We start from the raw sequence: 19,799 nt of genomic DNA, 5'->3' as shown, positions 1-19,799 counted from the left end.
GGAAGACAAGCTCTTAGGATGCGAGGATGGGAGACATGGATCAACGGGAGGATGGGTGGGTGACTAGGGAGACAGCACCCATGCATGAACCAAAGGGTTTTTCTTAATTATTCTGAGAATTTTAAGGAACCTTAAAGTTTTGCTCAGAGGTAACAGGAGCCTTAAGCTGAGGCTGCCTGAGGTGTACAGGTCAAGGGCAGCAGTGATGGAGAGAAGCTGTTTCCTGCCCCTTCCCTCCTGCTCATCCTGGTCTGTGACTCCATCTTTCCCTCAGATTTTCTTCCTTTAACTGGACAGAAAACTGGATCTTCTACTGGCCAAATGGGGAGCACAGCCATAACTTCCAGAGTCATGCCAGGGCTGGGGGACCCCCAACGTCCCTGTCCAACATCATGGGCCTCTGGCCCCACTGTTGTGTGTAGGCAAAGCCTGAGCAGGATGTCAGGGGGCGGTCAAGGCAGCTGCAGTGTTACATAGGCCAGAGAGACCAAACGTCCCCTGAGGTTCTGAGACCAGCCTGCCATCCCCTGAATACCCCAGACCCCAGGGGACCATGCACACTGCTCATTTTGGCTATGACATTATTGTTGGACCTGTTCTGTCCGGAAGGGTTGGGTCTCTTACTCAACCAAGTTAGGTGCTGAGCACACTATGGGTGCGTAATAACCGTGAGTGGGAAATGTTCTTCTCATCACAGAAGTAAAGTGTTGGGAGGAACCTCACAGACCATGTGACCCACCCCCTACCAGGTCCAGGGTCTTCCTGCTTCTGTTCTGACTCCTGGCCCTGGTGCTAATGATGTCACTAGACGAGATAATCAGCTGTCTGAGGTGACGGGATGCTCTGGGACAGCTCCTGTTCACCATCACGGAGAACCAAACAGCCAAAGCCACGTTGCCAGCTAGCGCAGAGCCCTGTCTGGAGCCGGGTCTCAGGACTGCAGGTGCCTTGTGTGCTCCATACTGGTGGGACAGACCAAGACATGTAGGAGCTTGGTGGCCTTGGGTCTGAGTCTGGGCTCTGTCGCTTGCTAGCTATGTGTTCTTGGGCATGTGGGCAACCTTTTGAGCCCCAGTTTCTGCAACTGTAAAGTTGTACCTACCTCATGGGGATGCTGGGAGAAGTGGACGAACAAACGCGTGTAGAGTGGCAACAGAGCGTGCCTGGCAGACAGCAGATGCCACTGCGTGGAACCTCCCTCCTTCCCATTCTGTGTGTCCCCTCCACCCCAACGGTCAGTGTTCACTGAGCACCCGGGAGACTCTGCCACAGCCACACGCTGGTTGTGGAGGAGAGAGAGATGCTGAGATGATGGCTGAGATGTAAATGCCTCCACCAGTCTGTCTGGGCTCAGCAATCCCAGGAGAGGGCGCCAGGCAGCCCCTGGGCACCAGCTTCTCCTCTGCCCCTGCCCCGGAGGCTGCAGGGAGGAGCTGGGAGTCTGAGTGGCTGCCGGGATAGGCCATGGGGACATAGGGGCAGATGTGCAGCCCTGAGTGTTACCCAGCACCCTCCCTGAGTGTCCCCTCTGTAGGCCTGCCTGCTCCTCTGTGAATTGAAGGAGGCAAACCAAATGGCTGCAGGTGTCTTTTTTTGGCCTGGACACCATTTCCTTGTCAAGGGTCAGAGCCTCAGCTTTCCAAGCAGAGTTCACAGCTTTTCACATCATCCCAGCCCCCTCACCCCAAACCTGACCATCCTGGAATGAAGGAGGAAAGGCAAGTGGATGGAAATGATGGGCATCTGGAACACAGGTGGATCCTCCACCAAGAGCATCAGCTGAAGACCGTGTCTACCCCATTTGGCTTTGGGCTTTGACCAACCACCCTCTCTCAGCCCCTGAGGTCTGCTCCACACTGCCAGCTCTGTCCGCAGGCGATCGGCGCAAGGGCCTGTACCCACCACAGCCCTTCTGCTGGCCTCGGGGAATCTTCTCAGAAGAGGACGCATGACCCCAGACCTCCATAGGGACATCCCAGTGGGCCTTCCCCGGCCTCACTCACTGAGACAAGCCGGGGCTAGCGCCCAGGACCGGAGCTGCTGTCACAGCGCCTGACACAGAGACGGAGACACAGACAGGCAGACAGACGGACAGGAAGGCTCCGTAGCCGGTGCAGACAGGTAGTGGCGACGGAGGGCCCTGAAGACCACCGGGCCCAGCTTCATCTCTCATGCAGCCTGGCGAGTCTGAGCCCAAGGACAAGGGGACGGAGGAGACGGAGGCAGCTGGACGGAGGCAGGAGCCCTGAGAGGAGTAGCTCCTTTGGTATCTGGGCTGATGGCTGAAGGGTCTGAGGAGTCAGGGGAGCTTCAGCGTCTCATGGCTTCCCTCACTGTCCTGCCTCATGCAGAGAGAGCCAAGAGTGAGCTGGCTCTGCTTCCATCTGTCACCGCCCATACTAGCCCCTCTCTACCTCCCAGAGTTTGAGATTCCACTATCTCAGATGCACTCACTGCTCTGGCTCTGGAAGGTTTTTGTCTTTGAGAAGGGTCTAGGAGCCTTGGCAGAGAGCTCAGCACATGCCCCATCACAGGGTGAGAGGAAACCCTCCTGGGTGGGGCCTTCAGGGCTCCACCCCCAGGTTTCATCCCAGGCTCCACCCCCTGGGCACTCAGAGGGCCCACTGACACTCCATGCAGGTTATGTGCTCTGGACCCTCCAGGGCTCAGGGGGACCCAGGAAGGGACTGCAGATAGCTCAGCTATGTGGCTTCCAATGCAGGAATCTCCTGGAAAAGGGGTGTTCTTGCCAGGGACCCAGACCTCTTTCAGACTTGGCAGAAAAAGAACAGGCCTTTGCTCTCAATAAAGCCAGACAGAATTGAATAGAGATTGCTCTGGGAGACTGCTCTGGCTGGGGACTTGGCTCAATGGATCTTTCCAGTCTCACATAGAGGATGATGGCTCCCCGAGGTGGTGGGCAGCTCTGTGTGGCCCTGGGCTGGGTGGGGGTGGGGGTGCGGTGGAGGGGGCGCTCTCAGGACTGGGCTCGTCACGCTGAGAACAGAATGGTGTGGTCCCCTGGACAGCCTGGGAGTTGGGCCAGCAGTGATCCACTCTGGAGGCCACCTGATTTTGCCAGTCTGTCCAGACAAGGGGAAGAGAGGAAGGTGGTGGGGGTTATGCCCCAGAGGCAGGGGTCCTAGCTGATAGTTACAGCTCCAGCTTTAACAGTCATTTCTGGCTTGGGCAGGGGCGGGGGGGGGGCTCATTTTCTTTACCTTCATGGTGGGGCTTGGACAAACAGCTTTTGGCATTCAGAGTCAAAGACCATTATCTGAATTGTTCGTCAATGGCTATCCAATTGTTGGATCTCCACCTCTCTCCTCCAGAAACTCCCAACTGGCCCCCTAAGGCCAGAGGAAGTGGGGCTGAAGGGGGTGTGTGGGGCACGGAGCCCACGACTAGGACCGAGGCCTGCTAGGCGAGCTGTCCTGCCCATGGCAGGGCTGCAGGCCAATCGGTCCTCTCTGGGCCTCTGGACTGTCGTTGATGAGACACCAAGAAAGAAGAGGGTCAGGGCAAGGAAGGAGGATGGTCGCCTGTATTCTAACCAAAACCTTGGCGGAAAAGTTCGAGTTCCACTTGGGAATGATGGCGCCGAGGACAGAGGAGGACAGGCTAATGGTGTCAGCAGACCAGAGATGAGCACCCAGTCAGAGAGGGGGCCGTGAGCGAGGGGGTGAGATAAACTGCCCCCAACCTAGCACTGAGAGAATGGAAGGGATCAGGAGGAAGAAGAAGGAAGACTCAAAGTCCGGAGGGGCCTCCTCAAAGCCACCCAGCCTCTCTCTCTGGGAGCAGCTATACCCACAAAAGGAAGGCTAATGGGCACCAAAGCCGAACCTGCTCTCAAGTTGCATCCACTGAAAAGCCACGTGGCCCTGGAGGGGGCTGTCGTGGAGGCCCCCAACTTGCCCGAAGGGGAAGGCAGGACCCTCGTGCCCAAATCCTGAGCCAGAAATCTGCCAAGCACAAGAGGCTGAAGCCACCAGGGTTACTGAGAGCCCAGGCCTCCCTCTGAGGCACCTTGGTCTACTCAGCTACCAGGAAAGAAGAAGTGGGCCAGATGCCTTTCCTGCCCTGTAGGGGCAGCCCGTGGGAGGATAGAGAAACACTCTGTCCAAGCCTCGCAGACTCAGTCTCACTGGTTCACACCTGGGTCCTGGGTGGCTGCAGCAGCCGTGGCTGCCCGCATCATCCGACACAGCCCTCTGGATTCATACCCTCACTGGCCAGTCTGCCTTCCTCTCACAGGTGACTGTCAGAGCCTGAGCTGACCTTGAGGTGCTGTGTGGCCAGGGCAGAATGACAGGGCTGCTGGTCAGGGTGAGGGGAGAGCCGGGCCCAGTGCTGAGGGCTGTGGAGAAGCTGGGCGGAGCGGGAACACAGTCTGAGTGGTGAGGCGAGGTGGAGGCAAAGCCTGGCATGAGAAGTGACCATGCGAGTGTGTTAAGTGGCTCGGGGTGGAATGGATTTCCAAACTCAAGAGTGGCAGTGACCAGTGTGGATGCTGGAACTCATCAGGTCGGTGGATAAAGGGCTAAGGAGACATGCAAAAGGAAGCAGGGTGATGAGATCAAATACAAAACCAGGAGCTGTGCGCTAGAGTGCCACCGCCTGGCCGTGGTGGGAATCGCATGGGTGGAGGGTGGATGGGGCCAGTGTGGGATCTAAGAGGACAGGCTGGGCAGCCGACGGTGCCACTGCCCCGTCTGCAGCGGGCTGCTCTGTAACTGCGGAGCCTGGAAATCAGGGCTGCTCAGGCCCCAGGCAGAGAGGTCCAGGCCCCGGGCTCTGTGCTGGAGCTCCCAGAGGGGAGCTCCCTGCAGCGGGCAGGGCCAGCGCTCCGCTGACCGTCTCTTACCTTTGGTTTTAAAAGCAAAGTGACAGTGCTTGCACACATAGGGCCGGACGTCAGTGTGGGTGCGGATGTGTTTCTTCAGCATGCTGGGCTTCTTGCAGCGAATTCCACACTCCTCACAAACATATTTCCCTCGGCCGCGGCCTCGCACATATACATACTCTTCGTTTGATTTGTACCTATGAGCAACAGGCGTCATGGTAAAGGAACAAAACAGGAGGAGAGGAGGCAGGTTCCCACCTCAGAAGATGCACGCGCTTCCTGGCCACATCCAGCTCTTAGGGGCAGGGGGAGAGGGGGACGCGGAGCAGAGAGAGCCAGGGGTGGGGAATCCGCCTGGAGCCCTGCACCTGCCCTGACCTCAGATGGGGGCAGGGGGTGCACCCCCTCCTCTCCCTCAGAGGCAGCAGGCCCTGGTGCTCCGGGCCGGGAGGGAAGCCACAGGGGCACAGAGGGTCTCTGGCCCAGATCCAGCCTCAGCACCAGCTTCTGCTTCCAAAGAGCAGCCACTCTGGGCCACCGTGCAACAAAGAGACTAAAACAGATGACAGCCACAGCTCCGGCAGCCACCACTGAGCCATGCTCACCCTGTGCCGGACACCTGCCCACATTCAGTCACAACCTCCACAGAGAGCCCGAGGCTCCCACAGCTAGAAAGGGACAGAACTTCTGCATCTGCCTGCCCCAGAGTCTGCCCATCCCCCACGAGGGGCGACCAGCACCGAAACAGTCCGCTGGCAGGCCCGCCAGACGCGCACGTGACGGGAGAGCAGAGGGCACTTTATTTCCCGGTCCTCAGAGTCAAGACACCCGGGGCCCGAAGCTCTCTCCCCAGTCTTTTCCGTCTTGAGCCGAGTGGGAAGCTCTCAGGACCCAGATTCCAGCCACCTGGCCTCTTTCCAGGAATCACCTGGGGTCCTAGCAGGAAGTACCGACAGCTTGCAGGAGCCTCCTGGGGCGCCGGCCTGCCTGCTGGGCCTCAGGGCTACTGCGCTCTTGGCCGTGAATCAGAATGCTCTTATTTCCACTTAGAAGGAACCCATGAGTCCCACAAGCTCACTCGATACTATCCTCGTCAGAACGCCACGTTGGCCTAACGCTGTAGATGTGCGTGTGAGGGTCTTGGCAGGGATGGGAAGGCTGCGGCAGGGCCCATGGAGGGAATCCTGGCATAATTCCAGGAGAAGAGCTTTCTGACTGTGAGACCCAGGGTCCGAGGGCATAGGCGCCTTAGGAGAGGTGCGGCTTTCTCAGCCTGCAGAGTCTGCCTCCTATGCCAAGCAGGAGGCCTGCCTGTGCCCACACTCACCTGTACATCTCCCTCCCACCCAGCCTCTGGGTGGGGCTTCAGAGAGGCAGGGAGGGGACTTGGGGTAGGGGAAGGTGAGGAAGTGACAGCGGCTGGGACTCAGTCCTGTTCCGCTGGGACCATCAGCTCACAGCTGAGAGGATGTCACCAGGATGGGCCTGCAGGAGGGGACTCTGAGGGAGGGAGCCGGCAGGCAGAGGCACCGTGTTCACCAGCGCTCACGCTCAGATGCACACACACACCACACCACTTTCACGCTGCCCTGCTTGGAGGTTCCATGACAGCCTCTCCCCTCTCACTTCCAACGACGATGGAGCCTATGGGTCCCCTGTCTTTCACCCCCTCCCACCCAGGCCTCCAGCTGCCCCAATTTCTACCACATGTGCACTTCCCTTGGTACATAAGACAGCTCGGAAGCAGGCAGACAGTCCGTCGACCTTGGCTACTCTCAGCCCCTTCATTCTCCCTCAGTAGTGAGTTTAAACCACAGGTGGGTGCCCAAGTGGAGACACACACGTACACAGAGAAAGGACTCTGCTCGATCCCCCAAGGGTGGTGCTGTGACTTGGGGGGTGGGGTGAGAAGGCAGGTACACAACCCCGGACGCCACTTTGTCACGCTGCATGGAAAGTGCACAGCCTGCTGGGACACAGCCTTGGGTTGGGAGAGGCTAGAGAGGATGCCGAGAGATGGAGGCAAGAAGGCAGGACTCCAGCAGCACGGGCTTCAGTGTTAAGATGCCTGGAGAGTTTGTGGGCCGGGCAGACTGGATCACCATCAGCCTTGAATGCCATGCCAAAAAGCTGAGACTTGGTTAAAGTTGTCTTAAAGGTAAACATAAAGTCTCAACAGAAGATACTTCCTTGGTGCCATGGCGAATGGTCTGCAAGAGGAGAAACAGTCTGGATTCAAGGCACACGTGTTGTATGACAGGGATTCGAAGCCTTCTGGATGTAGAATCTACAAACCCTGGTGGCCGTCTGGATGATACAGGGGGCACCAGGCAGGAGGAACAAAGATTTCAACTTAGCTAGCTCAGGTGGTACCAGCCACGGCTTAGAGAGAAATGGTACAGGAGTCTAGTCCTTAACTACTGAATGTGAGATGCTCATGAGAGAATTGAAGAAATGTCCACACACAACCAGAATTCCATGGGACTCAGGATGGGACGTGCAGCTTTGTGAGGAGGCAGGTGACTACTCAAGAAAGTATGAAAACAGAAAAAGGATAGTGAGAGGGCCCAGGAAGCACCCAAAGGTAAGGGTGGGTAGAAAGATGGTGCCAAAAGCCACCCCCAAGCAGAGAGATCCTGATAAGGAACCAGGAGAGAATGTGATTAGGGAGCCAGAGAAAAGAGGTGAGAGGAGGAGGCAGTCAGGTGATGGAGAGCAGGGGAAGGGTGGCCCCCGGGCTCCCAGGACTTGGAGAGGGCACTTGGGGTTGGCCAGCCTGGAGCCTCTGACTTCTCTGCTCCTCAAAGGCCAGTACTGGGGTTGTGCAGCTTGGTGGTTCCCAAAGGACCAAGTCCAGGGACAGGTGTGGGGCAGCTGTCCGGTGTTGGCTGGGTCCTCCTCCCCTTCCCAGCCCGGGCTCAGTCCCTCCAGTCTGTGCTGGAGGTTGGATGGTCCCTTATAGGGGTCTCCCTATAAGATCCCACCCCTTCCCCTGCAGCTTCAGGCCTCCACCTTTGGACACATCCCACCACTGTGCGCGGGGGCTCAGTCCTCTTGGTACCAAGCAACAGCAGCCCCCGCCCCCCAGACCTCAGCCGGCTCCAGTGACCACTCCATCTGCTTCCCTTCTCAGCCCAAGTCTGGAAAGGGCCGTCCTGCTGGCAGTCACGCCTCCTCGCCACCCCAGCCCAGCTCCCCTGCTGACTGTTCCTGTCAATGTCACGGGCTGCTAAATCTGAGTGACAGTGGCTTTACCCTGTCAGCCCCGTTGCCTACCATCTGGAGATCCCTGCTGGCTTGGTGACCGGGTCTCCTCGGCAAGTTCCTTCTCTGCACCCCCACCCTCCCTGCCGGTACCAACCTGCACGCTTCTCCCCTCACACCTGCCTCCAGATGAGCTCCTCCACACACACCTGACTTTCCCCCGGATGCTGAAGGCTCCTCTTGTCTCTCCAGCTCTGACCGCTCTGCTGTACATCCAGCTGCCCTCTTGGCGTCTCCCCGGTGGTCTTCAGGCACCTTGCAGCCCACGTTCCCAGAATCCTGTTTCCATGACTCCCACCTGTACCACTGCCTCCTGGGTCCCCGCATCAGTAAATGGCATGCACACCCGGTGTGGCCAGGCCAGCATCCCTGGTGCCTCCCCACCCTTCAGTCTTCTTGGTCAGTCCATCACCATGGCCTGTCAACGCCACATGCGACATGTGTTCCAGGGAGGCCCACCTCCGGGCGGCCACAGGCCAGACCATCCTCTCTCCTACCCTGCTGCATACCGTCTTCACAAGACAGCCAGAGGGGACTCTCCCCAAATACCGCCCATCCTGCCGCTCCTCCCAGCCCAAGGGCCCACTCAAATGCTCCTCCCACTGCGCTCCGGTAAAGCCCCGCCCCTCACTCAGCGGGTGCTGAAGGCCCCGGGGCACCTCCTGGTCCAGCTACCCCTCCAGCTCTTCCCTTCACGGCACTTCTCCGCCAACCACACCGAATGTCATCCCGTGCCTCTGAGTCCCTTTCCTCTGGCCTTCCACCTCCCCCTGCACTCCCTCCCCCGATCCCCGCCAGCCACCGCCGGCTACTATCTGTCTGTCTCCTTCAGGGCTCTGCCAATGGGCCCCTTCCTTCAGAGCCCTCTCTCACACACCCGTGGGCCTGGGGGTCCCACCCACTCCTCCTTCACGGCACCTGTCGAGCTGTGTGTACTGTTGTGGCCTCTCACAGGGTGGTCCCCGTTAGCCCCATGGAGGGGGGGACACGTCTGCCTCATCCACTGGTGCATCCCCCGGGCCTAGCACATTGCCTGATGCCCTGCAAGTGCTCGGTAGGCATGGCTGGACAGACGGGAGCCAAGCCAGGGCCTTCTTTCCTCATGTCTGCTAGAGACCCTCAGCCAAGATGCTCTCACGAGTCCCTGAGCACAAGTTCAGCCTGACACTGTGGGCTCCCCACGGACGCGGCACACAGCCAGTCCCTCCCAACCACGGTGGACGGGCTGCCAGAACGCTCCCCACTTTCTGGTAGGGACCTCTCTGTGCATGGAGAGGTCAGCATGAGAGCCGGATCTGAGTCCTGGCTCCTGCGTGAACGTGCTGGGCAACCTTGGAAAAAGCACTTCCCTTCCAGCGAAAACAGTCAAACTTTGCCCTTAGGTGCACCAGTCACTGCCACAGGCCTGAGGTCATTCAGCCCTCCCACCAGCCCTTGGCCACTGTTCCCATTTTGTACAAATGTGAACCAAGGCCCAGGGAGTTCAAGTGATGTGGACAAGATCACACCATCAGCGACTTTTCCACTTTGTCCCCCTGTCCCTGCACAGACGCTGCCTGGATGCTTTTAGGTGATGCTGACCAAGGTTTCCTTAGCACCTTCCTTCTCTGGGGTGCCCAGGGGCCTGTACGACTGCAGACAGAGGAGAAGAGCACTGCTCTCCTGCAGCCCTCCTGAAAGGCTGCCAGCGCTGGGTGGGACTGAGGGTGTTGACAGCTGCAGAGAAATGCCCTGCAAAGAGCCAGGGAAGGAAGCCAGAAATGCATGGTGCGGCGCCCAGGGGCATGGTCCTGCTTCCCAGGTCTGCTGGCCCCTCCACCCTCCAGCTGAGGCAGCCCTTCAGCCGCAGAGGAAGTGCCCTCCCGGCCCCCTGCCTGTGCCTAGCCTGGGTACAGCTGACTTACGGCTGTCTGAGCCCCACCACCTGCCTGTCTTTTGCTGCTCTGACGAGCCAGGGATGTCAGCCAGTCTGGAAAATGCTTAGTTTTGTCTTAAAAAAAAAAAAAAAAAAAAAGCTGTTTCTGTGGATTCCAAAATGTCTTAGAGAGACCTTGAGCTTGACTGCCTGAGGCCCAGGGCTGTGAGGGCCTGAGGTCACTACTCAGCACCAGGGGTCCTGAACCCTCGCCTGGAAGCAGCTTTCCTGTTCCACTGCCCTGGGTCAGGAGGGGAGTGAGGCTCCCAGGAGGGGAGTGGAGCTGCCAGAATCTTCTGGGTCTGTTTTCATTCTTATGCTGCAGCTCTGAGACTCACGGATTCAAAGGAAAAGAAAGAGAATCTTGCACAATCCCTTCATCATGGGAGTCTTATTATTTTCATCTGACAGAGAAGGAAACATGTGGCCCAAAGCCACAAAGGCAGCTCGAAAGTGGTGAAGCAGGAACCGGAACCCAGCTCTGACCCCAGTGCTCTTACGGATGACACAGTCTGACCCCCTGCCTTCAGCAGCTTCCCCTCCAGTCCTGCCACTGGAGATGCTGAGCTGCCTGACTCTGACCATTCAGCACGTGACCCCTTGGGTAGTGGCTCCAGCCTTTTTGTAGGCATTTCTGAAACCTGAAGTTTTGCCCAAGCACTTGGGAACTCAGCGCACAGCTCTGAAAGGAGATGGCATATCCCTCTGCTCTGGATTCCAGAAGAGGGGATGCAGTGGAAATTAAATGGCATCTCAGGCAAGGTGATAGGTGAGCTGTTGTTCTTGGATCCTGCATAAGATGAAGACTCAGCAGTGAAGCTGCCCTGTGAGGTAGTGAGCGGCCTGTCACTATTGCTGTTCACCCAGAAGCCAGGCCGGGAGGCCCTGGAGCAAGAGAATGAGTGGTTATGGCAGCTCAGAGACAGAGGGGCAAGAATACTGGAGTGGGTTGCCATTCCCTACTCCAGGGAATCTTCCTGACCCAGGGATCAAACCCGGGTCATATGCATTACAGGCAGATTCGTCACTGTCTAAGCTACCAGGGAAGCCCTGTTTACCCTCTAAATTTATCCAATAAACAGAAATACTGCTTCCTGACCAAACAGGGGGCTCAGGGCACTAGAAGGGAGGGAGCGTGTTGGGGAGGAGTGGTGAGCTGGCCACACCCACTGAGTGAAACAGAGGAGGTACAAGGAGGAGGGAGAGGTTGAGAGCTAGAAGGCAGGGCACAGACTGTCTAAAGGGGGAGCGGCTACACCTTTCCAGCCAAGTGTTGTATGAGGCTGTCAGATCTTCCGGGTTTTCAAGAAAACCACCAATCCAGATTTAAAATAATAATAATAATAATATTAGCATACCCTTAGATAGCTCCTACTTGGTACCGAACACTATTTTAAATGCTTTGCATACCTTTCCTCATTTAAACAAGGTAGCCCCATGACACAGGGAATTTAATCATCCTCCTATACACATAAGAAAATGGAGTCACAGAGAGGCTCAGTAACCTGCCTGAGGTCACAGACAGCAGGTTCACAGAATCAGAATTTGAACCAAGGTCACATGTTACAAAGCTCAGGCACTTAATTGCTATGAAATTTTTAGACTTAAAAATCTCCTCTTTAAAAAAAAACAGTTTCAGGCAAGCAAAATAGGAGAGGCAGATTTAGCCCAGAGCTAAACTTGTAGCTCAAAGTAAATTCCCCAAGGTCATGTGGCTAGTAGATACCTGTCTTGACCTTTAAACCCATGACTTCTCTTTCCACCAAGCTTCATTTTTCTCTTGAATGAGGGGGATAAACTCAATGACCTCAGTGTGACCTTCCTAATTTGAGCTCTGAGGAGGCTGTTCTGAATGTATATTATTGATGTTTCATATATTGCTAATATCTTATCCTAAAAATTCTCAATTCTCCTCCAGATTTGGATATTTTAAAGTCTTGTCAAAATTCTGATTGTATTATGATCTTGTAGCCAAATATGCTTTCCCCCAGGGGCACACAGCCTGGGTATGATCATGCAAAAGGAGAGGAAGATGCGACCAGAAATGTGCTCACTGTTTCTCTGAGGAGACCCATGTTTGCGGGCAGTCTGTGTCCCATGAAGTGAGGCTCAGGGTTGGTTCCCGGCGGTCACTGGCCCCCCAGAGGTCCGGCCACAGTGAGCCCACCAGCTCATCTGCAGTGACTCGTTGCTCTCTGGGTGAGGCTCAGAAAGGAAGGGATGTCTGTGGAAAGAGGAGCAATGCCAGGTGGCACTGAGCTGTGTATCTGCTAAAAATATTCTGTTGCCAAGAGGTTGGGAACACACCCTTTGGTGACAAGGATACTGGGGAAGCTGAGCTGTGGGTCATGGGGGAAGTTCACACCGGGTTCTGGGCACATTACGGACTCTCATTTTGTCAGGGTTCTGTGAAATCATGTCACATCACCACATCTGGGGTGGTTGTTGTTTAGTTGCTAAGTCATGTCTGACTCTTCTGCGACCCCATGGACTATGAACTGCCAGGCTCCTCTGTCCATGGGGTTTCCCAGGCAAGAACACTGGAGTGGGTTGTCATTTCCTTCTCCAGGGATTGATTGAGGGTCTCCTGTATTGGCAGGCGGATTCTTCACCACTGAGCCAGTAGGGGTGGGGGGCATTTAATGCGGGGTCCAGGGACAGACCTGCTGTGCCAAGAATTCCTTGGCACATGTGTAATGCAAGCATAGGCTCAGAGCCTGACAGAGCAGGGTCTATTTTAAGCAGTATTCTGTGTATTTACTCAATAATACTTACAAAGGCCTGGTCTGAGCCTGGCCCAGAAAGGCAAAGCTAAATAAGACTCTGACCTTGGTCTCCAGAACGAATAACAGGTACTTAAAAGATGGTAAAATAAAGACAGAGAACCTGTAACACGGACAACTCACAAAGTACCATGGAGGATCGGGTGGGTCTTAGGTGGCTTTTGTGGGTGAATCGGGTCTGACTGGGGAGACTCCTGTTTTGGGAGTCCCCATCTGGTGCAGGGTTGGGGATGGAGTGGGCTGGGAGGCCTGGAAGCTGGGGTATGGTGGTGTAATTGTATGGAGCCCAAGATGGGGCAGAGGCAAGGGCGAGAGGAAAGAGGACACAGATTCCAGGAGTCCAGGCTGCCTGACAGAGACAGGAGGGGAGGGCAGGTCAAGAAGCCTTCTTTTACACTTTTCAGAAGCACTCCCACCACAGAGGCCAGTCCATGTGTATTTTGCAGGCTTGCCTCTGTGTCATTTGGGCTGTTTTCTCAATTTTTCTGGTGTGATTTGTCATTCTAGGTGGACAACGGCAAACAGCATCAGCTGCCCTGAAGACAGCAGCTCAGGGGTCTGACACACAGCACTCAGGTCTAAAAAGAGGAGGTGGCTTTCATTCTAAAGGAATCAATACGATAACTTGAGACGCTGTGCAATGAATGACTGAGTGCAGAAGCCTAAGAACCACCGAGCAGGCACCCAGCCTGGGCTGAAACCAGCTCAGGCCCAAAGAATGCAGCCAAGGCCCTGTTTCCGACCAGACAGTGACATTAGGGAGGGAGGCAGGATGCCAGAAACTGGGCCTGTTGTGTTCAGAGAAGTGAAACTACCAACAAGAAATGCACTTCTTAAAGGTGCCCATTTACATGGGGGTGCCCCAGCCTTTAGCAGGCCCTGACTTGCAGGGCCTTTCACGCTGTGCTCAGGACTTATGGAAGGGGAGGCTGAGCAGCAGGGTTCTGGGCCCCCATGTCCCCCATTGCACTGAGCTGTTTTTCAGAATAGGAATCTATTTGTAAAAAAGAGTTCTGTGAATTTAAAATCAATTTGAAAATCACTGTTAAAGCACATTCATGCTGGGAAGGACCTAAAAACCTTCAACTTCCTGGGTGGGAGGGGCCTTGTGCACCCTCTGATGAGGTCATTCTTAGGGCAGCCCATCCACACCCCTCCTTGGGCGCGTCCACCTCTGGCACCTGGGGTCTCATGGTGTCCCAGGCAGCACCTTCCACTCTGGGCAGAGCTCCCCTTAACTAAGCTAAAGTTGACCTTCTGTAGTCTGACCACAGTTCAGTGCAAGCCCTCTTGCACATGAGGGTCCCTAAAGGATGCTGCTCTAGCCAAGATTCCTCTGCTCCAGGCCTCAAACAGATGTGCTCAGGATGGATTCCAGATTCCTCCCCAGACCTTCCAACCCCTCCAGGTTGTCCCTCTTAAGATGGGATGGCCCAGAACACCCAGAGGCCCCCTGTTGTGACTGGAGCCAGTCCAGCCTGATGCAGGACTATGGTTGGCTGGTTCTCCCAGCTTCACTTCCTTGTTCCCCAGACAGGAAACAGGTCAAGAATGGGGAAGTGACCAGATCCTGGAGACTGGATGCATGTTTTACTCTTTACTAAAAAGCACAAAAAGAACGTCAGCCAGGATCAGAGGTGTTTCTTTTGTTAGGGAAAAAGGAACAGCTAGCATTTGTGGAGTGTTTACTCTCTGGTAGGCATGTATTATAGGAATTATAATCAAGCCTTGGCATGATTCTATATTGCAATTCTATATGGCAAGAAGCAGGGATGGAAGCTGGCTTAGACAAACCTCAGGGGCCAGTACAGAAGCCTGGCCTGAGTCTTGCAGGCAGAGGGGATGGGGACGGTTACAGCCGTGCTCTGGAAGCACCCCCTGAGGCTGGCATGCAAGGGCGAGTTGAGGGGAGCCTGACCAAGGCCATCTGTGATAGCAGCTGATGAAATATGTGTAGACACTGGGTGCCTGATCAATGCCTACAGGCCAATGGCTATAAGGCGCCATGCCACCATGCCCTGGGGAACCTCAGGGTTTCCTCAAAGCTCAGAGATTCGTATGCCTCAAGATGCAAATAAGAAAAGGCTGTGAACTATATCAGATTCCCACAATGAATGTCAGGTGTCTCTGTGCTGGGGAATAGCTGTGAGGCAATGACAGCAAATTGCCAACATCCACTGGATCATGGAAAAAGCAAGAGAGTTCCAGAAAAACATCTATTTCTGCTTTATTGACTATGCCAAAGCCTTTGACTGTGTGGGTCACAATAAACTGTGGAAAATTCTGAAAGAGATGGGACTACCAGACCACCTGACCTGCCTCTTGAGAAACCTGTATGCAGGTCAGAAAGCAACAGTTAGAACTGGACATGGAACAACAGACTGGTTCCAAATAGGAAAAGGAGTATGTCAAGGCTGTATATTGTCACCCTGCTTATTTAAGGGTGTACCCTTCATCCCATGATGCACAGTACATCATGAGAAACATTGGGCTGGAAGAAGCACAAGCTGGAATCAATATTGCCGGGAGAAATAGCAATAACCTCAGATACGCAGATGACACCACCCTTATGGCAGAAAGTGAAGAGGAACTAAAAAGCCTCTTGATGAAAGTGAAAGAGGAGAGTGAAAAAGTTGGCTTAAAGCTCAACATTCAGAAAACTAAGATCATGGCATCCGGTCCCATCACTTCATGGGAAATAGATGGGGAAACAGTGGAAACATGTCAGACTTTATTTTGGGGGGCTCCAAAATCACTGCAGATGCTGATTGCAGCCATGAAATTAAAAGACACTTACTCCTTGGAAGGAAAGTTATGACCAACCTAGATAGCATATTCAAAAACAGAGACATTACTTTGCCAACAAAGGTCCGTCTAGTCAAAGCTATGGTTTTTCCAGTACTCATGTATGGATGTGAGAGTTGGACTGGGAAGAAAGCTGAGCGCTGAAGAATTGATGCTTTTGAACTGTGGTGTTGGAGAAGACTCTTGAGAGTCCCTTGGACTGCAAGAAGATCCAACCAGTCCATTCTGAAGGAGATCTGTCCTGGGTGTTCTTTGGAAGGACTGATGCTGAGGCTGAAACTCCAATACTTTGGCTACCTCATACGAAGAGCTGACTCATTGGAAAAGACTCTGATGTTGGGAGGGATTGGGGGCAGGAGGAGAAGGGGTCGACAGAGGATGAGATGGCTGGATGGCATCACCAACTCGATGGACATCAGTTTGAGTGAACTCCAGGAGTTGGTGATGGACAGGGAGGCCTGGTGTGCTGTGATTCATGGGGTCGCAAAGAGTTGGTCATGACTGAGAGACTGAACTGAACTGAATGACAGCAAGGCTTTCCCAAATATTTGAAGGCACCAGGGTAGCTACTGCAACCCATCAGACCCCTTTTCAAGAAGGGGCCAGCTGGCATTACCAGCTGCTTCAACCTGCAGAGCACACAAGGGGGCTGTGTATTTGGGCCCCAGACTTACAGACTCAAATCTTACAGGGGAAGAGAAGAGAGTTCCATTCTAGTTGTCCCATGATGGCAGGCACCTTCTTGGCTCTTGTTCTGAGCAGATCTGCTCTCTACCAGCTGGGAGTAGAGGAGAAACCAGGCTCATAGAAATTTGTCCACAAATTCCTCGGGTCACAAGTACAATTAATGCAGTCTCCTGGGAGGTGGTTCAGTCCACAGGCAAAACCAAGACAGGTAGGAAGATCTGGGTTCATTTTAAAATAGAATGTTCCAACCCCAGAGCTACAAACTTGGAGCAAAGCAAGCTTGAGTGGTAGTGAGCCCCCCACCATGGATAGTGTGTAAGCACAGACTAAAAGTCAGGTTTTGGGCAAAATAGATTCCTATGGTAGAGAGGCTGGATTTGAGGTGGGCCTAGTTGGAATCTAAATGGCCAGTATCCAACCTGGAGTTCCAGCCTCAAACAGCCTGCAGGGGGATAAGGTGAGAAAACAGGAAGGAAGGATGTGGTCATGGCTCAGAGGGTGAAAGGACCTGTCTGAGGTTGCACAGCTACAGTGTGGTGAAGTTGGGATCCACTTGCTTTGTTTGGGATGCTGCAGAGTGCAGTGGTTAGGCATGGGTTGGGGGGTTGGTAGGGTCAGACTGCTGGGGTTCAAATCCTGCCTCATTGCCACCAGCTGTTGGCCCTGAGCATGTTCCTGCCCCATGGCAGGGTTGGTGCTGACGACTCAGAGCAGCTCACCGTGGCTGTGGTATGGCTTTATTATTATACCTCTTGGCTGAACCCCTAGCTGTGTGATCCTGGGCAGGTTACTTAACCTCTCTGTGCCTCAGTTGCTTCATCTGTAAAATGAGGATCCTGTACTGTTTCTTGACTTGGGGGTAACTGGACATAATTTGTATAATTATACAAAATTATACATCATTTTGTCATAACTCATAGACTGTACTTTTATGACTTGGATTGCTTTTGTGTGTTTGCTGCTGCTAAGTCGCTTCAGTCATGTCCAACTCTGTGCGACCCCATAGACGACAGCCCAACAGGCTCCCCCGTCCCTGGGATTCTCAAAGCAAGAACACTGGAGTGGGTTGCCATTTCCTTCTCCAATGCATGAAAGTGAAAAGTGAAAGTGAAGTCGCTCAGTTGTGTCCAACTCTTTGTGACACCATGGACTGCAGCCCACCAGGTTCCTCCATCCATGGGATTTTCCAGGCAAGAGTACTGGAGTGGGGTGCCATTGCCTTCTCCGTTTGTGTGTATGGTCTGTTTCAATTTTTTAAATTACTGAAAGTAACAGTGTATACTCACAGGGTTATTGTGAGGTTAACTTTGTTAGTCTAGGTTATGTGCTTTGAACTGTGCTTAGCACATAGCAGGGGATCAATCAGTATCTGATCTGCTGTCTAGCGCTCTGCATTGAGAGCGCTCATCACAGTTAGGTTTAATTTTCAACAATATAAGGAGGGACTTCCCTGGTGGTGCAGTGCTTAAGACTCTGTGCTGCTAATGCAGGGGGCCTGGGTTCGACCTCTGGTCAGGAAACTAAGATCTCACATGCTGTGTGGTACGGACAAAAGATTAAAATAACGTAAGGAAAACAAATGTCCCCAATTTTGATAGACTGTGAAGCATGGAGATGTCCTTCCCTCCCAACTCAAAGGGGAAGCCATGGTTTGGGGCTAAGATGCCAGTGGAATGTCCATCCCCGGCATATACCGACCAGCTGATACAGGAAGCGGTAGGGCTGAAGCTCCATCATCCACTCCTCCACCCCAGCCACAGGCAAATTTACAAAGGAATTCAGAACATGCTGATGAGGATGCTGAAGCCCTTGGAAGCCCTCTGCAACCATAGGCAAGAGGATGATGGTGAGGACCAAATTCCAGTGATGAAGATGGAATTGCTGACTCGGAACATGAAGCATTCCAGCATCCATACTTGGATACTGAATACATGGCTGAAGGCAGCATTTGTTCCTCCTACAACACATGATCCGCCAGACAGGGAGTTTGTACCACATACTCTAGCAGTCCATGTGAGACAGCTTTTGAAATCAATGTGAAATGGAAATCAATGTGATGAAAGATCAAGACCCAATAAAGAAAATGCAGGGTCAATAAAAGCCTCAGTGAAGTTAACCAAACTGTCAGATTTATATCAGGATGATAGAGGTGCAAGATGGTGAACAGATTTAGAAGAAATTCTGAGTTTAAGAATAAAGAGATTTGATTTTTTGCACTTTAAAAACAGAAAACAACGCTTCCCTGGAGGCCTGGCAGACTGGACCATGTGAGCTTTACGTTTACAGGTAGCCTTTCAACAACCTGTCACCTTAAATGACTGACCGAAGCTGCAGCCATATGAGGGTCCTCACCACTGGAGGATGGGGCTGGGGTCACGGCACATCCACAAGCAAGAATGGTCCCTGGACAGCTTGAGCTCCTGCTGGCTGATCACATCTCATCTTCTCTTTGGTTAAAAGCTTTGAATGCTTTGGAGAGTTCTTAGCATGATAGAAGGGACGGGCACTGCATAGAGGGAGGCAGGGTGAGAGATGTGGCTGCTGAAAGCTTCCAGAGCTCATACATTTAGTTCAGACTGTTGCCACCACTAGCTCGGTTATCCTTCAGAAATGCCATGTCTATGAAAACTTGTCAGATCTCATCTGCCTCCAGTTCGGTGAACCTGGCCATGATCAGGCACTGGACGTGAAAAAGCAAACCCAGAGAACGAACATGAGGTGCTGGCCGCCAAGGACACGGCTCTTTTGGAATCATCTAATGTAAAGGGGAAGTAGACGCTTCTGAACCTGCCTGAAGATATTTTTCAAGGACTGGGAGTTACACCCCAAGCACACAATGGGCCATCTCCTTGAGGCCTTCCTCCTGTTCCACTCTCCTCGGCCCCGCCCAGCCCTCACCTTTTGGAGCTGGTTTCCTCACTTCTGTTCATTCCACTGCTCACCCTGGGGATGCAAGTCTCAAAAGATTACAGCTTCTGACACAGCCTCCAAAGAGTCTTCTTTATGAGAGGGGAGAGGATACCTCCCCCTGCCAATTCCATCCTTCACCACGGGCCCTGGGGCAGCACCGCCAGCACCAGCACCAGCACCATCATCTCTATCCACAAACACTCAGTGGGGTCCACGCAGGGGCACGTGCAGGGGCAGGAACAGGATTCAACTGGGATTTGCCATGCAGGTGACTGAGAATCAGAAGATGCAGAAAGCAGGGTCCCCAGTTAGTGGCAGGGGGTTGTGAAAGGAAGAACCCAGGATCTGGAGCCACAGAGGTTTGAATTTGAATTGTAGCTCTGTTCCTCACTACCCAAGTGACCATGGTCAAGTTCCTTCGCCTCTCTAGGCCTCAACCCCCTCATCTGGAGAATGGGTGTATGTGTGTGTGTGTGTGTGTGTGTGTGTGCGTGTATAAATATATATATACACACTATTCATCAAGGGGTGATGGAATTAGAAATTATATTTGTGAAGGGTTTAGTGCTGAGTTCTGTACCTGGGGCAC

General features: G+C 53.8%; 1 protein-coding gene across 1 annotated transcript in view; it reads right to left on the bottom strand.

Moving 5' to 3' along the window:
- The window catches only part of HIVEP3 (HIVEP zinc finger 3), a 179,281-nt gene that overhangs the window by 9,395 nt on the left and 150,087 nt on the right, over positions 1-19,799 (bottom strand). The window contains exon 5 of the mRNA XM_055586202.1: positions 4,868-5,043. Within this exon, the coding sequence (XP_055442177.1) occupies positions 4,868-5,043 (176 nt within the window). The remainder of the gene's footprint in view (positions 1-4,867; positions 5,044-19,799) is intronic.

Source organism: Bubalus kerabau, chromosome 6 (genome assembly GCF_029407905.1).
Source record: "Bubalus kerabau isolate K-KA32 ecotype Philippines breed swamp buffalo chromosome 6, PCC_UOA_SB_1v2, whole genome shotgun sequence".
Taxonomy (NCBI): domain Eukaryota; kingdom Metazoa; phylum Chordata; class Mammalia; order Artiodactyla; family Bovidae; genus Bubalus; species Bubalus kerabau.
Note: the sequence above shows the minus strand (reverse complement) of the source record. Positions and strands in the feature narration are given on the sequence as shown.